Here is a 25913-nt window from a genome sequence, read left to right as displayed (position 1 = left end):
AGTAGTAAATTAAATAAGCTGCAACTAGTTCTTGCATGAGTCAGGCATGTGAAACTGCGCCATAAACATGAATGACCATAGCCTAGGTTCCTGTCACTCCTGCATTCCTTTGCTGCATTTTTCCCTACACTATTCATTGTGAAATAGATCTTGGAGAGCTGTGCCTTTGAGTTAACCATGATATAGAAAAGTTTTCTGGTAACTATAAAAGAAATGTACTTTTATATACAGTGGTGCCTCGCATAACGATGTTAATTGGTTCCATTAAAAACATCGTTATGTGAAAACATTGTTAAGCGAAACACCATTTCCCATAGGAATGCATTGAAAACTGGTTAATCCGTTCCAATAGGAGCCTATTCAATACATTTCAATGGTGACAAATTCAGGCTACTTCTCGAAGCTTTGGTACTTAGTCAGCTTCCGGTTTTATCATATGGTCTTATCTCCACACTGGGTGAGATTCAGAGACAGAAGAAAGAAAGTTGGAAAAAAGTCTCCGTCTTGTGGACTCACCTGGACTTTGAGTGTGTCTGGGTTCTTTTTCCTAATGCCACAGGAAAGGCTCTGAAGGCTCAGATAGGAAGCTCAAAGAGTATTCTAAACCCACTCTTGTTTTTGACTATTCAGATCCATTTTCTAGCAGAACCTCCTGGATTCCTGCTTTTTTAAAAAATGTAAAAGTCAACAGCAGTGTACCTACATTTTGTAGGCTAAAACCAGTCATTAGCCCTAACTAGAGAAGATCTCTTTAGTGATGTTACATCAACATTTATGAAGTCTCATTGACTCAATGAATTGTAATTTGAACTTACAATTCGATTTAGGACTGTTTATATTAGTGTTATACATAGTAGGCATTTCTTTTTTAGTCCCTACAGTATCTTAGAAGAGTTACAACAGAGTCAAACAGGGTCATCCATTCTCCCTTCTTACATAATAATATGGGGTCTCAAATTAGTGAGTGCTTCTGGTTATTTTGTGTTGCGTCTGCATTTGCACATCACAGTACATATTCTTTAACATTGAGGACAAAAGAGAGGCTTTGATCATCTTAGACCTGAAGAAAGTAAATTATTTCCTCATCCCCTTGGAGTTAGATGCTCCAGTCTGCCTTATAATTTCTCTAGGAGTTGTTCTTTTTTTCCTGTAGAAACTTGATTGCCATTTATCCTGCCTGTTTGGTGTGGTGAATATTATACATGCTTCCTTTTGACTTTTGTATATCAACGGATAATCTTTTGTTGATGACTGCAACAGGGAAGGGATAGCTGAATTTTGGGGATAACAAGCAGCATTACAAAGGGAGCAAGCTGGTTTGCTGAGCCACCTTCTACCTATGGTGTGTTTGTATTTACAGGGATCTGTTCCAAATAAGTTCTATGTCCACAATGACATATTCCGTTATGAAGATGAAGTATTTGGTGAATCTGAAGCTGAACTAGATGAAGGTGAGGACAATTAGATACAGTTGAAAATATAATTTCATGTTTGCAGAAATTCATGAGAAAAGCCTGACCTCAACTGAATTTAGAAATTGTATGAAAGCAACCTAAGTTGGGCATGGACTGTTGGTTTGTGTCAGTGTGTCCTTTGGATAAACAAGCGTTTGGCGGTTCCCAATTTGGCCTCCTCTGATGGGCTCCTGCTGGAGGAGGCAGGGTTGGGAAGTGCCAAACACTTGTTCATCTGAAGAAACTGGCAGTTTGTGCCCTTCTCTAAACCTAAGCCTAGCAAAAAAAAAACTCTTCCTTGAATTTGTTGGGTTGTTCATTGAAGTATTAAGCTAATACAGTGGTGCCTCGCAAGACGATTGCCTTGCGGGACGATTAATCCGCAAGATGATTGTTTTTTGCGATCACTGTGGTGCTTCGCAAGACAATGTTTTCTATGGACTATTTTCGCAAGACGACGATTTTCCCCATTGGAACACATTAAATAGATTTCAATGCATTCCAATGGGGAACCGTATTTCGCAAGATGATGTTTTCTATGGATGATTTTCGCAAGACGATTTTTTCCCATTGGAATGCATTGATTAGATTTCAATGCATTCCAATGGGGAACCTCGTTTCTCAAGATGATGTTTTCACAAGACGCCATTTTTTGTGGAACGAATTAACATTGTCTTGCGAGGCACCACTGTATCTTATTCTGTGTGTAAAAGCATGCTTATTACCAGGCTTAGTTTGAGAATTGCTCAAATTGGTGTCTACACATAGAGTGATCTGAAACCACAATAAAGACTCCATGGGCGCTTCAATTTTTCATTTGGTGGAAACCTGACAATTTACGCAAGATCATAATTACATAGGTAGTTCTCTGCCATATGTTTGCAAAACTGAGTATTGGTTTCTCACATATTTTATAGCTTAATTTTTAAAAAAAACAGAAAAAGAGAAATTAATTATGGTTAAAATTCTTTATGAAGTGTACAGTACAGCTTAGCAAGAGCTTTGTCTAAGAAGCATGCCCCACTGTTTTGGGGTAGCTGGTGATCCTATGGAATCTTGGTATCATTTGTCTGTGTTACACCTTCTGTTTTTTTATTGGAGGTTCATTTGAAATTTTAAAAGCACTTGATATGTATGTTCTTTCTTTGACTTAGAATGTGATAAATTTTGCAGCAGTGATCACGTTTGTGTGAATAATGGTTAGTGCTCTTAGCCTTTGACATAAGGAGTGTTGTAGCCAAAATGGACACAGTTTGTAGAGTACAAAATGTGACAGTCCTGGTTTGCTTGAGTACAGTTGATGCCTAAGGAGTTTGACTAGAAGATATGATACTTTGAAGAAAAAATAAAGGCAGAGACTTAAATTTTCAGAGCTATCGGAAAGTATTTTGTTTCAGATTGTTGAGTTTAATAGTATCTTAGCTTTTGTACAGCTCAGTTAAGTGACCATTCTCTTCGGACAGTTTTATAAATCTCAGCATGGCAGGCATTGTTTATTCCCACAGGACAAAGCAAGATACTGTATATGATTCTCATAAAGATATTATTGGACGAAGAGGTCTGTCAGATTGTAAAATACCTTGTATATCAACCTACTGTTGTGTGCAGTCAGGGAAAAGTTTCAACTGCATGTTTTTAGGGATGTTGCTATGTGAGAGGAATGCCCGTGTGGCCTCAGTTACTAAGAGTGCCTTTTATCAGCTTTGACTGATATGCCAGCTTTTTATGTATCTGAAAGAGGCAGGCCTTGGCATAACCTTTCATACTCAATTAGAGTCCTATTCATCTGCTACTAAGTACCCTATCCAAGTGTTTGGCCTGAAAGTGATTAGGGCTCGAAGGGTGATAGAAATGAGGAGGTGGACACGCACATAAATGTCCACCACCTGGAAGCCTTGCAGATCTTCCTAGTCTTATGGCACCTATGCAGGCCTCTGTGATGCACACTCAGAGGTCTTCAAGGCTTCCAATTGGGGATGTAGGTGGGGCTTACTTGTACCCCATGTCATCATCCTTGGGTTATCACATGCTTTCAGACTGAATACCTGAATAGAATTGTTATATTGTAATCTTAATATTGCAGCGCTTATTCTAAGAATGCTTATTTAAAGAGCTTTCTGGGATAAGCTAAGATGATTTGAAGCTGAAGCTGTTATTGCCTGCTGAGATGGTCAGGATAGTTAAATCTTGAGGGTCACATTAGTCCCCTCCACAGAAGAGTATGGGTGCCCCTCTCCTTCTGCCGGCAGACAAATACCTTTCTCTTTAGTCAAATGTTTGGTCACTGAACAGGTTGCAGAGGGACTTTGCAGAGAGACTTTTCCAATAGAGAACACTCAGCTTCTCTTGCCTTTGGACTCTTTTTGGTGTCCATGTTTTTGTGGTTAAACTCCTGAATTGTGGCCACATTATTGCTCTATGACCAGATTATTTGAAAGACTACCTAAACCTAGTAAAAATGCTAAAAATTTATATATTATATGCATACAATTATGCTTTTATTTTTTTAATCGTATTGAGACAGTTTTCATCTTTTCAGCATAATTTTTTTATCATTTCATTGGAAGAGTGAGCAAATATTCCCAGGAAGGAGTGGATTTTTATATTCTCAAGAAGGATGAGTTAGAGAAGGAAGGAGTGGAGCCAAAGGGGCCAGCTTGTCTGGTTAACCCCAGTTATACTGATTTGACCATTTTTTAGATTGTTTCATAATTTTCTGTTCACATGACAAACAGCCAACATTGATTCATTTGCCCTGGCAAGTGGTTTGTTTTCCCCTCGCCAGGAGGGTTGTTTTAACTTGTACAAATTATTAATTGCTTCATTCCTTGTTGTTTTAGCATGTGTGAATGTTACGGTCAATTTATTTCCTTTTGCAAAGGGGTCTGGTTTCTGGGCACTGTGGCCACTTCATGACCACTGAGCTTGTACCCTTAAAAAAATTAAAAAAGATCTATCAGTAAACCGCTTGTTTTCACTAGTAGCACCTGCTACTAGCAAAAACATGAATACATTGCTCAGAAGGAAACAGCTAAAAGGAGACATCCTCCCCCTCCCTTTTAGGTGAAAAGGGCTAGAAAGAGAGATATTTCCTGCTTTGAATTTTAAAGGGGTGTGGCGTTAAAGTCTACTCTCTCTTTTTTAACCCTGCTCTTCACGGTATGCTTCCTCTTTCCAACGTTGTGCAAAAACGAAAAGAAAAATGAAAGCCAAGAACTGAGAGGGAGAGATAAGCAGGGAAATAAAGGAATGGGGAATAGTGAGTAAAGGAGGGAAGAGAAATGGAGAGGAGAAAAGCACATACTGCTCTATTAAACAGCAATGTAGCCTGTTACAATGGTTCAAAAAGAAAGAAATGAATCAATACAGTTAAAAACAATGTGGAGGTTCCTGCCAATATATACACCATGTGACTGCTGAAAAAATGTACAGTGGTGCCTTGACTTATGAAATTAATCCGACTGGAACGGTGGCCATAAGTCAAAATATTTGTAAGTCAAAGCACCATTTCCAATAGGAATGCATTGAAAATTGATTAATTCGTTTTGGCTGTTTTTTGTCCTTATGTCAAGGCATGGTTCGTACGTCAAAGCATTAGTTCCCATAGGAACTAATACAAAGCCAGTTAATCTCTACTCTACCACTAGGGGGAGATTTTTTTTCTTCTTTGACCTAAGATGAACTTAGGTAAAAAAAAGGGCAGGGACATGTGTTTTTTTCATTCCTAAGTCAATGTATATTGTAGCTGTGTTGATTCTGTTTATTCTTATGCGGTTGTTCTGTGTTATTCACATCTGATCTGTTGATTGTATAAATAATTATTATTAACTGTTCATTATATTAATATCAGAGAGAGGAATTCCAGTAAAATCAAAACCCTTCCCTGGCCACTGTAAGATCCTTTGTAACTCAAAGCAATATTTAGCGTCCTGAGCTGTTCGTAAGTCAAATTGTTCGTAGGCCAGAGCATTCATAAGTCAAGGCACCACTGTATTGGTACAACAGAGGTATGAAAAGAGTTGGTGGAACTAGGGTTCTTTTCTTATATGTGATTGAGTCCTGAGGCATAGAAAATAACATGGTGTCAGCCATTTTTAAATGGGAAGGATTTTTACAGTAGAATGCACTGGCTGCATTCCACTTTTAAGCAATAATCTGTCCCAAAAAGTCATCATATCACTTAGTAGCATTCATGTACACACAGTCTGCTTGCTTCCATTTCAGCTGTACATTGTGAGATAACCTGACCAAGAAAGGGAGCTTTTTATGACCTTTGTTGGTTCACAAACCCCGGCTTATTTGGAACTACAAACCAGGATCCCAAGTCAGATGCCATGCAAAGGTTTTCCTTTCCTGGTTAATGGGGTGATTACAGATTACCTGGAAGATCAGCACATATCTTACTCACATTTTGATTTATTAAGCTATAGTTTATTAATTAAAACAGCACATGAATGCATCCATAGTGTGCTACAAAGGATCTTACAGTGGCCAGGGAAGGGTTTTGATTTTACTGGAATTCCTCTCTCTGATATTAATATAATGAACAGTTAATAATAATAATTTATTTATACAATCAACAGATCAGATGTGAATAACACAGAACAACCGCATAAGAATAAACAGAATCAACACAGCTACAATATACATTATGTGTGACAGACTCCCAGGGAAACAAATTCCATAATGAACAGTTTGTTTTGAACTGTAAACCTATCTTCTGCTTTCTGTATATCATCATTGATACTGTTTTCCTTTATCTGAAGCAAATGATGGAACCTGATTTTTCACTGGTGGCCTTAGTACCTGTAACATAAACCCATCATGAACCATGATGCATACACATTCACAAACCATAGCAAAAACCTGTGGTCACAGATCTGAGATTAGGTGAAGGCTTGTTCCTAGCATCTTGCTGTGCTTTAGAAGTGTTCTACACACAATACCCAAGGTTAGGGATTATCTATTTTCACACCAGGAGGTAGTAGGGAATCATCCCAGTTATGCTGACTTGGAGAGCTCCTGAAGTCTGTAAGGAAAATTATGACTGCAAAGCCAACATTTTGTCCTTTTCTGCTTCATTAATTTGGGAAATTTTTCAGTTGGTCATAGGATTTGTAATCTGTTAATCTAATCACTAAACATTGTATTTGTAGTTCAGTCTACAGCATTTTAAGCTAAAGTGTTATTTAATACTTAACAAGTAACATTTAGAAGTACTTTTCTTCCAATGTCTTAGAGTCAGAAGATGAAGTAGAAGAAGAACATGAAGAAAGGCAACCATCTCCTGAGCCTGCTCAAGAGAACACAAGCAGTACTTATTATGATAATCACGCTGTAACGTAAGACATACATGCTTATGATTTACTCAGCCTGCATTAAGTAATATTTTAAAAGATGGAAATCTACTATGATAACTCAGAGAAATTACATAACATATTTATTCTTAGCTTGCAGTTAAATACAATATGGCAGACTTCTAATCAAAAGAAAATGAAAATTCAGATTCTTCTTGTCTGGACTTGCTCACATGTGGGCAGCTGTATAATTGAACAAAGTGAACTGCCACTAGAAGAGTTTTGTGAGGCTTAATTGCCTTTTTTCAGTGATCTTTTTGGCAAAATTTTGGCATCAATATGAGACATGTATCTTCATTTTGTTGTTCATTTCTATGTAACTAGACATTGTTACTGGCTTGTCTATAAAATCAGCAAGTGCCATGGATGTAAGTGGATGAGGTCATTGAGAAAGGAAGCATATAGTTGGTTGGAATTCTCAGGCAGCCAGCTTAGAAGAAAATTGGTCTGTTCAGATGCGTTTATTGGCAGATACACCAACTACATAATGGACAGTGCAGTTAAGTTTTATAGCAGGATAGAAGTAATGGATTTGTCCATTCCTTGGCAGCCAAAGAGGCAGTTGAAGGAAATCAGCACAGACTTAGCTTGTATGATTGACAAAATAACTAGATGGTAACAAATATAGACTTGGTATCTATATTAGCATATCTGCTTCTACTACATTTTGACATTAATAAAAAGCATGACACTTGATGATCCAACCAATTCTTCTAGCAATGGAATAGAAGAAACCTTGGAAGAATCTTCTCATGAACCCGAAACAGAGTTGGAATCTGAATCAAAAACTGAAGAACTGAAGCCTGAAGCAGAAGAAAAGAATATTGAGGAGCTAGAAGAGAAGTCTCCATCCCCACCACCAGTAGAAACAGTTGCTCTACCACAGGAACCACCAAAGGTTCGTTTAGTCAAGATACTTTCTGTGATTAAACTGAAACCGGTTAGTATAATCTGGCTATGAAGATATTTCAAATAGAACTGTTGGGGATATTGTTTCCATTGAATGTTCAGTATCCTGAGTCAGTGAGGTATAGTGGATGGAGTGTTGCATCAGGACACCAGAAGACCTGAGTTCAAATCCTTGTTTGGCCATAAAAACTCAGCAATGGTCTTGGCAATGGTAAACTGCTCCTTGAACATTTCACATCCATAAAAAGTCCTATTAGGGTCACCAAGCTGGAAGCTATAGTCCTAAGCAAAAGATAAATATTCTTAATTGGTACTGAGGCTATTAAATGCATGTAATAACATTTAACTAAAGTACTAGTGTTGGTTTGGAAAGGTAGTCTTTACATAATTGATCCATATTCTACTCACTATTCCGAGTTTGGTATAGAAGATAAAGTGATGGATTAGGACTCTGGAGAACAGGGTTCGAATACCCGCTTAGCCATGGAAACTCACTGGGGGAGTGGAACTGGTAAAACCACTCTTTAAATATCTCACTTACCTTGAAAGCCCTATTAGGGTTTCAATGTCAGTTCCGCCTTGGCAACGCAGATTGCACACAAACAATTCAACTTGAAAAATATATCCAGTCTTGAGATTAGTTCTTAGTATAAGCTACCTGGATAACCTCTGTGAGTTGTGCGTCGGGCAGTGGAGCCAGAGGTTGGGAGTTAAGTTTCCTACTCTGCATCCCAGAAGAGCCGGCCTCTATGGCTTTGAACAAGCTGCATAGTTCCTGGATGACCCCAGAAGTGAATGATAAAATAATTCTGTTTACATAGAGAACCCTGAAAAGAGTCACCACTAGTCAGAATTGACTTGATGGCACAAAGTTATATGAGAAGCAGTATCACTAGCTTTGTGTACTATTCTCTAAAAAATTAAAAGGCTGCTTAATTTGGGCACTGTGGAGGGAAGAGCAAAACAACAACACACCTTTTCCACAGCTTTAAGCTACACACTACTGGAATCTGCTTTTTCTATTTAGCTGTTATTAATTTTATCTTTACTACCTTTTTAATTATCTAGGGGCTGGGACAGACAATATTCTTGACTTCTTAGAGCTAAGAGATCAGATTGGACTGTGGGATCACATATGCTCTTCTCTTTCCGGACAACTTTAGTTGCGAATTTAACTGGCATTGATGTTAACTGGATCTGACATTAAAAACAAATCATGTTAACCCATGCCCCCCCAAATTGAATTTCAGATCAGGACTTGAAGCTAGCTAACAGTCCTAGTTTTTTGTTTGATTTATTTTGAAATACCTTAATCTCACTTTACAATTTAAGAAAAAAAATCAAAGTAGCACAATGTATTGGCTGAAGTCCTGTTGCTTAGTGTAGTGAGTCACACTAGAACAGACCTATTGAATCGGTTCAGATGGGTTTACTCCAGTGTGACTTAGTAAACTGCAACTAGAATAGGCCCATTTGAATCACTTATCAAATTCCTACAGAGCCAACAGGTCTCTAGTGCAACTTATTATGCTAAGCAATAGGATATTAGCCACTGATTTAAAAGAAATAAACAATCTAAACCCTTGAACAATAATGAATAACCATATTTTATTATCCCTGTAAGAGGAGAACAAAAATAAGCACCTGTGACTGAATGCCCCACTGTCAGGGGCTTTTAAAAGTGATACATTTTAAAGGTCTTTGCCTGGTACTTAAATATTACCACATTTGGTTCTTCCAGACAAGCCCCTCTGGTGTTAGCATGTTACAAATAAAGACAAAAGCCAAAGTCCCATTTTTTTGAGAAAGGCTTGGATGATTGTTATCCGGCTGAAATGAAACAGCTGGTTTTTCAGATATTTTTGTTTAATGTAGTGTTAAAACTTAAAACTGGCACTTTGACTTGTGCTTGGAAACCTACAAGGTATCAGCATAGTTGTTTCAAAAGTGGCAAGATATATTCAATGTAACTGGTCTCAGTCTGTATTGTAGATACTGTATTTTCAGTCAACCAATGTTCTTAGGTAGTTTTCAAAGATAACACACATGTAACACATTACAGAAGTCTACCTGGATCCCAGGTGGACTGGGATGGGTAGAAATCACTCTTGGCTTATCAGCCCCATCTGGAAAACATTACCTGACACAGATGTCACTTTAGTGTTGAAAGGCAGAGCTGAACCTAATAGTACTTCCAAAGTGTAAATTTGGCCCATTGTGGGAGTGATTCTAGTTAGACATGATGTTAAATACAGCCACAGCCAGAAGGTCTGAGTGGAGTTAAATCCCGAAAGGGTAAGGCAGATGTCCTCCCCTGCGGCCTCTTTCCTAACTAAGGAAATGCCTGTAGTATTTTCTCCAAAGAGTTTCTTGTCTAATTGCTGTCTTCTGAAAAGTACAGCTTGTTTGTTGTCACACAAATGAACAATGCCTTGGCTCCCGAAATGAATAGACGACTGGAACTCAAACATTCATAATCTGTTGTGCTAGTACTGTGTTATGGTCATATGAATCTTGATACTATTTTGGAGTAAAACAGGAATGTTTTTATTGATGTAGTACTCCCTCAAGTAATGTCAGCAATGGTTGCCATGATCAGTAGACGAGGTTTGTTGCATTTCCTGCAGGCTTTCTCCTGGGCTTCAGTGACCAGTAAAAACCTGCCTCCTAGTGGTACTGTTTCTTCCTCTGGAATTCCAACCCATGTTAAAGCACCCGTCTCACAGGTAACCAGTCTGTGAACACCTTAGATTGTCTCCTCATGTACATCTACAAGCTGCTTCATTTAACAAAACAAGTAATTAATTTGCATCAGTTTGCTGCTTGATGTGTAACCCAGTACCCTGTACCAAGTGACAATTGTTTGTGGGCTGATGATTTGTATCTTTCTGGTAGAGTGGTAACCCCTATTTCAAGAATATTTGTGGTAGAATGATACAAGATCCTGAAAAATTGGGACAAGTAGTATTCACCTAGTTAAGCTGTTTCAGGAGCAATTTTCTTATGAGAATTTCTCCTTTCTTTATATTTATATGAATTCCCATTTTGTTTAGAGTACAGTGCACATGGTTGCCAGCAGGTTACTTGTCATGGCTTCTTAAAAACAAAGAAACCTGAACATACCCCAGTGTTTGCCTAAATGTTTATTTGCAGAAGATTTTTCTTAGAATTTGAAGGACATGTGCCCTCAGGAAGAGGTGGGGTGGGGAACGCGCACTGCCCATGAAACACCTGTGGACCCAAAGCACCAAGCCACAGTTAATGCCTATTTCTATTTGTGATCAGTGATGAGGAAAAAAACCTCAGAATTGTTTTCTATTCTTAGGTAATGCAAGTTCACTTGTTAGCATCTCGTTTACAGCATACAACTTCCATAGCTCTTAAAAGCTGCAGCCTATACGGGGTTAATAAGCCTCAGCTTGACAGAACTGCTAAACTTCATAAGAATTGTTAGGCCACCTATGAAGCTATATACGTAGTGTCTTTTCTCAGCATACATATTCACAAACGTATGTGATACTATAAAAGTATCAAAGCATAGAATGGAGAAGCAATATCATCTCTTTAGAAAAACTGTCTCTTTAGTTTATTGACTTCTAATTCTCAGTTAACCCACATTAAGCTGCTTTTAATGTTTGCTTCCTTCTGAAGTTCAAACATGGCATCTCAGAACTGGCAGTTCTAAATTTTGGTTCTTTTACACTCAGAGAGAAATACCTTGTTTTTTATAACTCATAGTCAAAGCTTTTGAGGCTGGTAATCTAAAGAAATGAAATGTTTCTAGTGCAATGCTGTGTACTTGGGAAAGTAAGTACGACTACATTTTGTGGTATATTCCCAAGTACATAGGGACAAGATTTAGTCTGAGTTGCTGCTGTCTAATATAAAGTGTGAAACCATTGTTGTGCTGTATTAAAAAGAAAAACACAACCACAAATTATTTGCATGTTAGACAGTTTGGAAGTAAATCCAGTCTGTTTTCAAGTAGAACTCCAAAGTTTTGCTTAATTCCTGTTTTTGTGTGTTTTGTGTCAGCTTGTCCTAGTCTTCCCGAACTACCAGATTTTGGAGTAGACTTTGGGTTTCTGAGTAGTGGATCTGACCCTTGAGGCACAATCCATAGTTGTAGACTTCTTTGTAATAGATAGAAGTCCCATTTGTTGGTGTGAGGTGTCCATAGGATATCTGGGCAGTAGATTGCACCCAGCTGGGTGAGAAATGACTTGGTTTTCCACCTTGGATATCCTTATTTTGGCAATTCATCCCTGAGAATAAGAATCAGAAGTTTTGTGGTCCTTGTTTGGAGAGAAGAGATTATCAGTTAGAATGTGGGGAGGGGCTGCCATTGGTCTGTGTAGTTTTTCATAGAATTTCCTGATCCCACTGTACAGAGTTGATAGGTATTTCAACCATTAATTGTCAGGCTGCTACTGATACTGCCTCTCCTGTCAGTGACTCAAAATTATCATTACATATTCTAGGTAACAGATAGATGTTTATCATCATCCCTTCCTCTAATAATGTACTTATACAATAAGTGCCAATAGGTTTCTTGTGAAAACCAGGCCATGGAAAAGCATGATGGAGCATTCAGTATGCTCAGAGGAACCCTGAGATCTGTAGAAGTCCAATTTTAAAAAATTTAAAGTGAAGGTGTAACCTTGCCCGCCCACCCCACCCCTGAGAACAGTACAGTGAAAGTTGTTGGCCACAGAAGGTCAGATCATTTGGAAAATGAAAATGAGGGTGGGTTAACTTTTTTATTTCATTGGCCAACACATTCACCAAAGGACAATTTTGTCCTCAAACTTGATCATTAGCACCAAAGCCAAGGCGTAATTGCACAAACAGAAAGCCAGTTAGCTTGTTTCTAAAAATGCAACCAACAGCATGGTCCTCTCTCTTCCAAGAGACTTGAAGTTATTGAATTCCTTACAGTTTAGCTCTTAAAAGGTTTAAACAGTTTAGCGTTTGTAGAGGAAAGTCTGGCTGGCAGGCATGAACCTTGAGCAGGGCCATTCTTTCTAAGAGATGAGGATACATTGCAACACTGTGCTTCACGTTCCACCGAGGGCATCTCTGAAATAAGAGTTCTTCAGGGGACTCCTGAAGTATGTACAAAATATATCTTAGCAAATTAAAATAAAAGTGTTTTAATCTCCAGATGGCCCAATAAGATTCCAGGGCTGCAAGCATAAGGATGGCAATTCCCTGTATAGAGAAGGACCCAAATAACCAGAAATTGGGCAGAATGTGCAGGTTGTCAGTTAAAGATGGAACTAGTGACACTGAATGGAGATTAGTTTGAAATTAATTTGTTCATACCCCTAACAGCTTAATGTAGTTGTCTTTGAAAAGGAATGAAAATTAGAATAAGGAAGAATATGTGCCATGAAGCTAAAAAATATAAGTGCTACATAGGTACAGAAAAGAAAAGAAAAGGGAATCCTTACCCCTTTTCTGCTTTGCATAGCTGTGTAGCTGTAACATTCTTAGGGTTGGGGAGAGGAGTGTCCCAGTTCTATGAAACTACCACTGCCCCACAATGTCTGAAGACAATGCCTACAAGACTGCTGTTCCAAGCTGGCTAAATTGGTGAACAGGTGAAGTGCAGTTAAGAGGATGTGAGGATACATCATAATATATTACTGCATCTAGAATTGAATATAGTGTATATATCTAGTTTAGTATATACTCATCTGGTACATTTTCTCATAGCCAGTACAGCTGCACATAATGGCTAATTGTGGTTTTATGGAATACTTGATTTGCTAATTGCTTTGTATATCTCTCTTTTTAAAAGGAACTGAGTTTTGATCATTTGCTAGGCCTAATATTGCTAGTGAGAAAGCTAGTCTATTATTTAGATTTTAAATGTTGTCATCCACATTTGTCCACAATCAATCAAAATTATCAAAAGAATCAATATTGTCTTTCTCCTTTGTGACAGCATAGCTATCTCAGAATAATTTTGGGGGAGAAGGACCACAAGCCCATGTGTGTATACCTTTAACTTGATGCAAAATCAAATTGCCTAGCTCAGGGTTAGGAACCTGTGCCCTTCAACTGTTCCTGAACTTCAGTGCTCAGCATCTCAGACCATTGGCTCTTCTGGCCAGGAGTTTTGGGAGTTGGGAGTTCACCAACATCTGAAGGGCCACTGATTGTACATTCCTGGTTTAGCAAGTTCTGCTTTTCTGTTTTTTGTTGTTTTTAAAAAATCAGCTGTATTTCCACCTGATCTGTATCTGTGAATGAGCAGATAGTATGCATGTGAGTATGTCTGTGAGAAAGGGAGATAGTGTCTTCTGGTAGCAGCCCCTCATAGCTTGCTGTTCAGGAGTGCCCCAACCTTGGGAGCCTTTTTTGCATATTCCAAGACGTTTACAGTAGAAGAAAAAATCATCATATGAAATTATTTCAGTGCCAGCCAATATAAGTATGATGTAGTTCAAAAATGGGTTTGTTTTTGTTTGTTCTCTCTTTCTCTCTCTCTCTCTCTCTCTCTCTCTCTCTCTCCCTCTCCTGTTTGCGAGCCATACTGTCCTGGATTGGTACAGAGGAATTTAAAAGTGAATATATATATTTTTGCTTTATGTATATCCTGCTTTTGTGAATTGTACTACATTGGCTTTTAAACTGTTTGGTTTAAACTGTTTGGCTTCTGGAACATTTGGTAACAGTCTACTCCGTTGTTCCAGCAAAGAGTAGAAACAAAACCTGAAACCCAGTCCCAGCCTCCTCGTGTCCGCGAACAGCGCCCAAGGGAACGGCCAGGCTTTCCATCAAGAGGACCAAGACCAGGTAAACTTTTTTTTCAAGCATCGTCACTGCTGTTTTGGTTTGCAGTGGGGGATTTTTGGCATTTAAAAAAAAGGCTGGGTTATTCATCGTGGTTTGATCTACTGCAGCCATCCAGATTTAAAACATGAGTGTAAAAGAAACTCATGGTCTGAAGGCACATTACCCAGGCAGTTGGTTGAGGTGAAGCAGATATTAGAATCTGTTCAGTTCTTGTACGGAGGACTACTTGGGAATCCTGTGTGTGAAGATGTGATATAAATACGCACATTCCAGCTAAATAAAATATAGTTCAAACTGGAACTGCCTCCTTAATGTCCTGTTCTACCACTTAACTGTGCTGTGGAAGTGACCCTAGCTTCCCAAAATCTGGGTCAGCAGGGAACAAGCTCCAGCAGATTCTAGCAAGATGGCAAGATTGAATGAACAAATGTGCATAGGTATGAAGAGGTCCATCATCAGGCCAGCCGCAAGCCAAGGAATTGGCTACAACTACTATGAATAAAATGACAAGGCAGAATAATTGCAGTCTTCATTGATGGAAGGACTACCCATGAAATCGTGGATTAGTAAAGTCATTGTATGCTAGCATCAAAGTCATTAATTTTTGCAGTGTGGCCTTCCATGCACCATGTTCTTTCTCTGAATAAACATAACCCCTACCTATGCAAAAGTTCTCTATATAAAATTATATACTAGAACATGCTCCTGGTTTTGAGGTTTTCCTGCCTTATTTTAGGTTAAATAATTGATATTGCCTCTCAGGCTTTTTTTTCATGTAACACTTGGCAAGCAAGTATGATGCAGTATTAATGTCTGGTTTTACTGTTCCTTTCTGGTTTTGTTTATTGCTTTTCATACAACCTAGATCTTCCTGTTGCCTGCCTTAATAAATTGGTGAGAATCACATTGTTCTGCAGAGACTCATTTTTAGAGGCAAAAGTCTTTTCATGTGTTTCTGAATGTATAGCATTGTGTTGTCAATAGGGAAAAATCAGTAAGGGCATAAATGTTGCCATATTGTAAGAGAATTGTCTTCCTACGTTATAGCTTCAGTAGGTCAGACCTTGATGAATAACCCAGCCTTGTTTAAAAGAACTCCATAAATTCTAGTGATTCAAATGGACTTATGTATTCTGATTTTGACTTACTTTAGATAGTAAATCTCAGTTAAAGTAGGACCATTTGAATCTTCACATAGTTGTCAGATTATCTACAAATCTAATGTAACTATAATACAGTGGTGAAAAGAGCAGACTCATGTTGGAAGATAAAATCACAATTTTATATGCCTAACATAAATGTAGAAGATCTTGTACTGTTTCTGAAAGCTTATCCTAATTATATACATGGGTGAAATTGCTTCTGATTTTTTTTTTTGTGCAGGATTCTTAAAACAAAGACTATGTCACAACTTCATGGTAATTAAATTTGAAAAGATATCCTTGGATAATATCAGAAAACTGGTGTATATTTTGTAAAGTTTGAAAACCAAATATCATGTAATTTAGATATAGAAGCCTACTGTTTTTACTTACTAAATAAAGCATACACTGTCAACTCTGTGGGTCCTGATGGCAATTTTTAGAGTATATATTTTAATTGTATTTTAATTGTTTTATCTTTTTTATTGTATTTTAATTGTTGTAAGCTGCCCAGAGATCTTTGGATAGTGTGGGTGGCATATGTTAAACAAACAAACAAACAAACAAACTTGCTGTTCTTTATAATTGCAGGCCGAGGCGACATGGATCAGAATGAATCAGACAATCGCCGTATAATTCGCTATCCAGATAGTCACCAGCTATTTGTTGGGAACTTACCACATGACATTGATGAGAATGAACTGAAAGAATTCTTCATGAGTAAGTCCACTTTTGGGAGTGGGAAAAGAACCCTGGATGTTTAAATGCTATAACTCTGTGTATTAAGCTATCTCCCCCAAAACATGGTAAAAATCTGCCTTCTATATCTTTTAATTTGTTTTTTAATAAATTCGGTATAATTATTTCCACTTGTGCTGTGTGCTTTCACAGGCTTTGGAAATGTTGTGGAACTTCGCATCAATACGAAAGGAGTTGGAGGAAAGCTCCCAAATTTTGGCTTTGTTGTGTTTGATGATTCTGAGCCAGTTCAGAAAATTTTATTGGCAAAAGTAAGTAATATGACTATAGTCGGTGTGTATCAAAGACAAAAGGTTCCATTAGCATTTCGGCTTATAAATGTTCTGAATTTCTGTCTTCTGAGAGTTTGACATACACTCCTTCATATTTATAGATCAGTGAATTTCTGTAGGCCAGTATTACTGTGAAACCTCTGTTCTTAAAACCATTTCCCTTGAGAGGATAGGGTTTGGGGGAGATGATGTATTATGGAGAAAGCATTCAAAAGCAATATTGCCTAGGTGCATCCCCAAGTAGGTAGGTGTATACTCCGCTCTGTCTCATTCTGCTATATAAGCAGATGTTACCTACTTCAGTTAGGTCTTCTAATTTGCTTTCTCATTTATACCATCCTAGTTGTACACGAAATATGCTTTCTTATTGAAGTGGTACCGCACATTAAGTCAAAGACTAGATATTTGCACTTATTTTCCTCACCCACCTGTCCTCATTACACAGGTACATTTCAGTAGCTGGACTAGGAGAGGCATGCGAAGGGGTGTGTGAGATCTCTCTGACTGACCACAATTAAGACCTTTAGAAAAGGGTTCAGTAATATCACGGTTGGGTGGCTACTTTCTCTGAGAAGAAACAGCACAAAGGTGCAAACTGCCTGCTAATAGATGACACAAGTAGCCAACCATCAAACAAAGCTCTGTAAACTCAAAACTCCTGTAGCAAGCACAAGCAGGATATATGGACATGCTGTGTGTTCATGACAGGCCAGATTTTGCTTAGTTCTTGGCTTGTCATGTATCAGTTATGTCCAATAAACTCAGATTGTTTATTGGCACTTGTACAGTACAGTACCAAAGTCACTTTGAATATGGCTTCAGTATGCCAGTTATGACTTGGGGTGGGGGGAATGCCAGCTAGCATTTTGAGACTGTTTTTTTGAGAAATGACATATTCAGCCATGGTCTAATTAGGTTGCTGTGCATAGCACATGTAAAGATATCATATAATGGTATTCCCAGTATGAAGTAACAGAGGTACACATGAAAGAGTGCATGAGTTCTTATAAAATAGCTCCTAGGGCTGAATATTAGGAGCTTCTGTTTCAGAAGTTCTGAATGTTGAAGCATTTAATGTATACACTCTGCACCATGCAATGAATGTCAGTATGTATGCATATTCATTGGACTCTGAAATTTATATAGAGTATGTATAATTATTTTCGAAAGTTCATCCGTTCTGAAATATATGCTACCGGTTAGTAGAATGGTCTAGTAGTAACTCATGCTGTGTATTGCTTGAAGCAAAGCATGAAATTAGGCACTGCCTGGATGGGAGATTACTGAGGGTAAGCTTTTGAAGCTAAAAAGACACAATGCAGAAAAGAAGAAGAAAGCCAGCAAATGCATGCACCAGTTATTAAAGTTTCATAGCTTTTACAGTAACCAGCAGAAAATGAGCCTTACTGTCCCATCTCTCCCAATGCTCCAGCAAGATGGAGTTGCTGAAAATTGATTTTTTGGGGGAAGTGGGGATGCCAGCTGGTGTTCCTAAATGGTTTGTAAACATGTAGTTGCAAACCTGTCTTATATTAGTGGGATGCTTTGCTCAGTGGTCCATCTGGTTTAGTATCATCATCTCTAATTAGTGGTTATTCAGAGTCTGAAGCTGAGGGATATAGACTTGTGCTGCCCTGCAGTCTGAGAACCTTTACATAAAAATTGCTGTGGGATGTTCTGCATGCAAAGCATGAGTTCTGCTCCTAATGTGTGCCCTTTGGGGGGGGTGGGTTTGCTGAACTCACTAAGTTCTTGATTTCAATACTTTTTCCTCACTCCCCCCCAGCCCATTATGTTCCGTGGTGAGGTGCGTTTGAATGTAGAAGAGAAAAAGACCAGAGCTGCACGTGAAAGGGAGACCCGAGGTGGTGGTGATGACCGCAGGGATATTCGCCGCAACGACAGAGGTCCTGGGGGGCCACGTGGCATAGTGGGTGGTGGAATGATGCGAGATCGTGATGGAAGAGGGCCCCCTCTAAGGGGTGGCATGGCCCAGAAACTTGGCTCTGGAAGAGGAACTGGGCAAATGGAGGGCCGGTTCACAGGTCAACGTCGCTGAAGACACCAGTGTTGGCAGGCAATCTTGGCAGTGATACATTATTCGTCGTGTTTGCATTCTTGTTAATTTTCTGGCTTTGGAATGTAACACAGCCTTTTTGATCATTTCTTTGATGTGAGAAACATCTTTTGGTTACCAGTTAAATTGAGGTGGACGTTCTTTCTCTAGTTTTACAAAGAAGTCCCACTGTTAACTTATAAATTAGACCTGGAGATTAAGGACTAAGAAATGACCATCTAAACTTTCTGCAGCAACAACAACGAAAAGGACAAAGGGCGTGCCTAATTGAGTTAATGTCCTTCCAGTGTAAAATAATAATAATGATGATAATAATCCTTTGCTGCACACTTTGTGTAGGTGTTACTGTTTATGCCTATTGCTGTTGGAAATGCAAATAGTCCAATCTTTGCAATTGGAGAAGCTTGCCATTTTTTTTCCTTTTTAGAACACTTGGCTCCAAACAACTCGTGTTTTTATGAACTTAAACGTGCTAATGGGTACTTGACTCATTTTACGTTGACATCTGCTGAAAGCAGCAAGAAAAAAATAGCTTGTGAAACGATGCGGGCATCTGCTCTGCTTGCTGTGACCAATATACGTACACACATAGACCTTAACAAGACTACAAGTATGTTCCAGAAAAAAAATTAACTATATTAAACAGAAGTGTAAAAGTTCAAAAAAAAATCATAGTTCAAAAAAACAAAACAAGGGTTTTTTTAGGAGAAAAAAAAGAATCTTACGAGCTTCCTGCCTCTCCGAAACAGGGATGGCTGACTGCTCAACACACTCCTCCTCCCTTTTCCCCTTTCTGTAAGCAGTGTACAGTGAAAAATTGTCTTTACTGTATTGAGGTCTCTGGTAATGTAATAAGCATGATGGTGCCTTCTATTAAATACATCATTCCAGTCTTGCTGGTGATTTTGTACAGTATAGTGTATGAATGGCTGTGCTGCAAAACTTTAACAGCTGTAAAAAATGTTTATAAAATCATTGTATAAAAATTGCAATATCTTTAAATCAGTAAAGGTTACTGGAATATTATTTGCCTAGTTCTACAGCTAACAAGCTGCTGAAGCCTTTGAGGAAGGGAGGTATGAAGTAGGAGCTGCATTTTTAACAAGTGGAGTTATGGAAGTGAGTGTGCATTCTTGCATAAAGTCTAAAGTTAATCAAGTGTGTACCTTCATTTTAAGTATACTCCAGACAACATATTTAGCATAAAACGTGTTACACTCAAGGATACTGCAATTTTCACAGGGCAGGATAATAGCTGAATTTGCTATTTCCAATTTTTGAACTTTCACCCATTTTGCACAAACCTTGAAAAAACTTTGCCAATGTGGCTCAGATTTTGTACATGGAGGGAAAACCTCCCCTTGTGTATTTGGACTTTGTAGAGCTTCTTGCATTTTAGTGAGAGGTTTGCTGTTTCCAGGTTCCTGTTTGCATAGAGAGCACATTCCAGAAAATGACAGATGTAGCAAACAATACTCCCCGGCTTCACACTGGACAGCTCAGCAAACCTCAAGCTTACTCTTGAGGACGAGGGGAGGCTAAAAAGTATGTGACCACTCAGAGCTGCTCTAAGCATGGAAGACCTCATGAGTTCCAATGTAACAAAAATGCCTAATGCAAAGAGCACTTGGTTAAAAATATAACCATTTGCTATTTCTTAAGAATGTGTAAAAACTTGCTTATGTTAAGAGGGGGTGAGTTTGTGTCATTCTTTTCTATACATGCCCCCAAACTGAGGTCTTCCATGTTTGATGGTAAGTCTTGCACTATTTTCATACACTTTCTGGGACACATTTCTTTTTCCCCATGTTTATGTTTGGGTGTATTTTGTGTTGAACTGTTTCATTTTCAGATGATACCTGAAAATGTAGTACTTGAATGCCTCACCAGAAACCACAAACTTGACTTAAGTTGGAAGCCTTTGTTTTAACTGCTGTTTTCAGCAAGCAGTTTCCTTACCAGTGTTTTGTGTTCCTTGACTTTTTTAGTACTATGGTATTGCCCTGCCATCTTTATAAAAACTGTTAAGGCAAATGGCACTGCAAGAATAATCCGAAAAAAAAACATAACTAATAATTAGAGGAGCTACTGAGCCATTCAGCTTTCCGGCTTGCTTCTTTAAATGCGATAAAATAACAATATTGGAAGCATACTCAGAAGTTTACATGGTGACTGTTCACCTACCGTACTGTGGACTCATAGTGTACTTGTCCCTCTTCAGTAAATGTACCTCTAGAAGAAAACGTGACAGATCTTTGACCTGTTGAACTGCTGATTTGTTGATACGGGCAGTTTGCGACCATCACAGTCCCAATTCAACAAACTTGCTTTAACCATCTTTTCGCTTTAGTAGGTATGCAAGACAGTGGACTACCATCTTTATTGCTGTAATGTGTTAAGCATTATACGCTAGTAGAATCTAGTTTAATTGTTGCAGGTGGAAAGTATTTACTTTTAAGTTTCCATTTTTGAATGTGTTTTGACTAAACATACCAATAAACTACTGATGTCTGCAGCATTCATCAATGGTCATGAATTCTCTCTCAGTGGGATTAGTGTTCCAGAGTGGCAGTTTTCTACAATTAAAGGTAATCCTGCTGGAGGGGGATTGATCCCATCATTGCTCTTCATTATTACACTATCCATAAGCTTTCGTGGTCTGGATTCTCTTCACTGCAACAACTGCATTATTGTCAATCCACATGTCAATGTTTCTTGACCATTTAAGGCACCCTACAATTGCTGTAGGCTTGTTTGTCAAAAATATTGAAATGTTGTTTTAAAAACTTAATAACCTTTTCAGCCAACATACAAGTAGAATCTTCATTGTAGAAGTAAAGCAGAGGTCACTTGTGCTTCCATGTCTAATTCCCTGTCCACCACCTGTGCTATTGACCCCATGGACCCCATCTGTCCTTGCTTAACAGTGCCCACTTCCTAACTATTGTTTCATCAGTGAACTGGCTTGTGAGCTTTTCCTGTATAGATAGTATCAGTTCTATTGCTATGCATTTGTAGATCTCCAGTGTAAAGTCTGGTTCACACAAACAATGGAAGAGATGGTAAGACTGTTCTGTTTTGTTTTTCCCTTAAGTTACAGTGATTTCAGTGGGGTTATGATGCACATTTGGAGAACTCTAAAGTTTTGACTTTCATATGCTGTTCAAAATGGCACAAAATATTGTTTCTCCCACAACACGTCTGCCTTAGAAATGGATGAAATGTTGCACTTGATTGCCAAAGTAGTCAATAATACACAGGGCTATAATGCAGTTGCACATGCTTATTGCAGATTTTAAAAAGTTGATTCATTTGCATTTTTCACCTGCAGGACAAGCCAAGACTGTGTGTCCTTCAAATCTGCTTGGAATTTTTGTTTCTGAAAACTATTATACAGTATAATGTTTCTTCAGTAGGGCATTTGTGGTGAGTTCTGAGTAAAAATAAAATGTCAAGGTAAATAATGCAAAGCTCTAATAGCAAGTAGAAAGCTTCGTATAAAAAGGCTGTGTAATAGTCCCAAGGCATACATGCTACCAGCAGAGGATAATCTTCCTTCCAATATCTGAGATGCATGCATGGGTGTTACATGAATGGTTACAGATTGTACATTCTTGACTTGTACAAATACCCTGAATCACCAGTTGGTATAAATACATCTTTAGCCAACATACCTTTATAGATAGAGCCATATGTTGGATTCAGGAATTCTATTGTGGATGATGATTTGGAAGGACTATCGTATGCCCTAATGCAAGCAAAGATATTCAGTTTGCAGTGAATGGACTATACACTGTCCAATTAAAGCATAGCCCGATTTTCAATCTATCCCTTTGGCCACTGACAGTGGAATCTGAGGTAACAAAATGCTTGGTAGTCAGATCACATATAATAGGCTTTGTTGATTTGTGGTACAGTATATATAGCAATGAATTGTACAGTATGTGTTTTACTACCATGTTTGAACAGTCTCGTGGATCTTCCTGTCTCAGGATCTACCTACAGCTATCCTATCTATAGCACACAAATCAGCTGGCCAAACCACACAAGAATCTCTTCCACTTCACGGGCCCTAATCAAGAATTTTCTCATAAGGAGAGCAAGTGTCTTCAGAGCTGATGTGTGAGAAACAACATTACATATGAAAATTAATCTGAACAGGCCTCAACTACCAATCTGGGATAGGCTAAAAGTTGTTACCTGAAGACATAAGTCGTGTCAGCAGCTTTCTTGTTTCCTCTTTTCCAAGCCCACACTGAATTCTGCAATCAAATATCAAATAGCATATGCTTAAATAAACACATTCAAAAGAAACATAATCTTAGTAAGGTGATACAAAAGGCAAGGCATTGGTATGGAAACTGGAAATACATACAAGTGATGAGAGAAGAGCTAGTTTTTGAAACTGTCTAATATTCTACCAAGATGAATATTCACTACATTTGCGGCAAATTGCAAGAATCCATACATGTCACAGCAAACACTTCAAGGTTTTTCCAAGATCAGGTCAGTGTAGAGCACAAACTACCTTTGGAAAATTCTTTGGGAGACAAATTGGTTTCTGCTGGTAAGGGAAAGCTGTATAGTGGTAAGTTGCCATAATTTATATTGCTAATATGCAACACATTGCATCTGTGTACATTAAAATAAGTTTAGGGTTGGGATCCACTATCCCAGAAAAAGTAGATTGGCTCCTTAAAAGCCTAACAGACAGTTTATCTTTTGAATGTTATATAGCCTTCAAATGTAACTTCTCAAATAACTCAAAAAGATTAATTCAACACTGTAGTAAGGTACAGTTCCTGAGGAATAAACTGTTACAAACGTGACAGTACAAAGGTTATTACATGTAAACTTAAAACCAGGCACTAATGCAGCCCATGTTTTTACCTTCTGGGAGCAGCTGCCCCAACAAGAAGGGTCGTGTATACTGAAAGATAATCCCTGTTCTTTTTGTGCCTAGGAGAATGATCTAAGCAAGACTTGACAAGGGTGACTGGCAATCTGTCTGCCATCTTGTCAGTTAAACTGAACACAAGAAACCCAATACAGTATAAGGGTCCTTTGTCGAGGCATCATGCCTGCAAAGCTTTATTTGCTACATTTGGAATAAGGTCAATTTTTAAAATAAGAGATGTTGATAAACACCCAGCTTATCCCCCACAGTCTATATAGCAGTGGTTCCTGACCTTGACTACCCAGATGTTCTTGGACTACAACTCCCAGAAATCCTGGCCAGCACAGCTAGTGGTGAGGGCTTCTGGGAATTTTAATCCAAGAACATGGGGGGACCCAAGTTTGGGAACTACTGTTCAAAAGGTACTGAGGCCTGACGTAAAAAATATCAGTAGTCCTTCACTTCATAGGTGATCTCCTTAAAGCCATTGTACTTCACCTCTCTGAGCAAATCTTGAGCAGTCATATGCAAAGGTGAAACTATGGAGGTGAAACTATGGAAGCCTCCAAACTGCAATAAACTAGGGTCATGCATAATTATTAATTAACATCAGGTATAGAATCTTGCCCAAGAAAGATTTAAACGTCAGTATTTATCAGTGTATAATGCTGAGCCAAACTTCTCCACATATCCTAATTTATTTCTTTTTGCTCACTGACCTATTCTCATAAATCCATCTAAATCCATGTGAAATATATTTCCTGAAGAATTCAATCAGATTTTTGTCTTTCATTAGTGGTGGAAGACCGGGGGGGGGGGAGCTGTCAGCTGAGCAATTCCTTTATTAGGAGCAACACAAAGGTCAGAAAAGTGTGCAAGTTGTTGAATTTTCAGAACCTAGGTGACAGTGGTGGTGGAAAATAGGGATGGGGAGGAAAGAGAAAAATACAAAAATTAGGGCAGATGTTGTGATTGGCTTCATAACATTCTAAAGGTAGCCAGTTTTCTAACCCATAATTCATAATAGTTTAGTTTACATTAATTTAGTGATAAATGTTGTAACAGAAGTATAGTTGTGGTTCTCAGGCCTCCATCTAGTGAGTATTGAAATGTGGCTTCATATATTTTTGCCTTTTTTTAAAAAAATTGGTTATGAAGGTCATGAAACATGAATGTTAATTTTTCAACAGGTGGTCTGGAATAGATAGTGAATAGTGACTGGGACATCTAATTAAAATCCAAAATGAAAAAAGAGATAATGCTGGAAGATTAAACTTCCAGGTCAGAAAGCACTGAATCAGCTACGAGGAAGAGCAAAGGAAAAGTACAAATATTTATGTTGCTAATGACGCAAATAGATTAAAGCTGAAAAGATGTCTTGAGGCTCATGTGTAGAGCAGCAAAATTAAAGTTTGATACTGCACAACACATAGTATTGGAACATGAGAAGTATGAATCTAGGTAAACTGGTAACTATAAAGCAAGAAATGAAATGTATAAATATTGCAGTGCTTGGTGTCATTGAACTAAAGTGGACTGAAATTTTCAGTCAGACACCTACAAAGAGTTTTAGTCTGGAAATGACAAATCCAGAAGAAATGGAGCAGCTGTAATACTAAGCCACTCCAATATTGCAGTTAGAGGCTATAATGCAAGGTCTGACCAAATAATATCAATCACACTCTGGAAAACCTAGCAATATAATCATCATTCAGGTCTATGCTCCAACTACCAATGCTGAAAAAGGAGAAATTGAAACAAGACCAGGAGAGGATTGTGGTACTGATCATGAATGGTTAATATCCAACATTAGAGTGAATGTTGAAAAAAAAATTGAAAACTGTAGTGCTAATGAATTTAAAGTCTAAGGAACAGACTTGTGTTACCAAACTCAATTGACCAGGAACCAAAAGAACTAGTATGGATTGAGACTAGATATTTTTCTAAAGGAGAATGCAAAAAGACAATACATGTAGTAAAAAAGAAAAGACAAACCTAGATTGATTATGAAAGCCACATTTAAAATTGTAAATGACATATGAGAAGCAAAAGTAAAAGGGGATAGAAATAGGGTCAGAAGTTGAACCCTGAATGCAATTTTTCGGTGACTGTGACATAGCGACAAAGAGAACTATGACAATAACCAGTTCAAAGAAATAGAGAACAACTAAAGGGGAAAGAACAAGAGATCTCTTCCAGAAGATCCAAGAAATCAAAGGGAAATTTAAGCCTAGATTAAGAA

General features: G+C 38.2%; 1 protein-coding gene and 1 long non-coding RNA gene across 4 annotated transcripts in view; one reads left to right on the top strand and one right to left on the bottom strand.

Annotated features, from left to right (window-relative positions):
• Positions 1-21292, top strand: part of G3BP2 (G3BP stress granule assembly factor 2) — a 36593-nt gene extending 15301 nt beyond the window's left edge. For 2 of the 3 annotated variants that reach the window (XM_020807183.3, XM_020807181.3), the window contains 8 exons: positions 1361-1451; positions 6694-6796; positions 7529-7709; positions 10348-10446; positions 14422-14524; positions 16258-16386; positions 16558-16676; positions 18484-21292. In XM_020807183.3, coding sequence (XP_020662842.3) covers positions 1361-1451; positions 6694-6796; positions 7529-7709; positions 10348-10446; positions 14422-14524; positions 16258-16386; positions 16558-16676; positions 18484-18756 — 1098 coding nt within the window. In that variant the 3' untranslated portion in view covers positions 18757-21292. The remainder of the gene's footprint in view (positions 1-1360; positions 1452-6693; positions 6797-7528; positions 7710-10347; positions 10447-14421; positions 14525-16257; positions 16387-16557; positions 16677-18483) is intronic. The other variant, XM_020807182.3, reaches the window with a different exon arrangement.
• A 1565-nt stretch (positions 21293-22857) lies between these two features.
• Positions 22858-25052, bottom strand: LOC144583590 (uncharacterized). The gene is made up of 2 exons (XR_013537478.1): positions 24391-25052; positions 22858-23036 (listed from the first exon to the last, which is right to left on the bottom strand). It is a non-coding gene; the product is annotated as an uncharacterized LOC144583590 (long non-coding RNA).
• Between the last annotated feature and the right edge of the window lie 861 nt (positions 25053-25913).

The sequence above is a fragment of the Pogona vitticeps genome, chromosome 6 (genome assembly GCF_051106095.1).
Source record: "Pogona vitticeps strain Pit_001003342236 chromosome 6, PviZW2.1, whole genome shotgun sequence".
In the NCBI taxonomy this organism is placed as follows: Eukaryota; Metazoa; Chordata; class Lepidosauria; order Squamata; family Agamidae; genus Pogona; species Pogona vitticeps.
The sequence above is the reverse complement of the archived record's forward strand: the minus strand, read 5'-3'. Positions and strand labels throughout refer to the sequence as shown.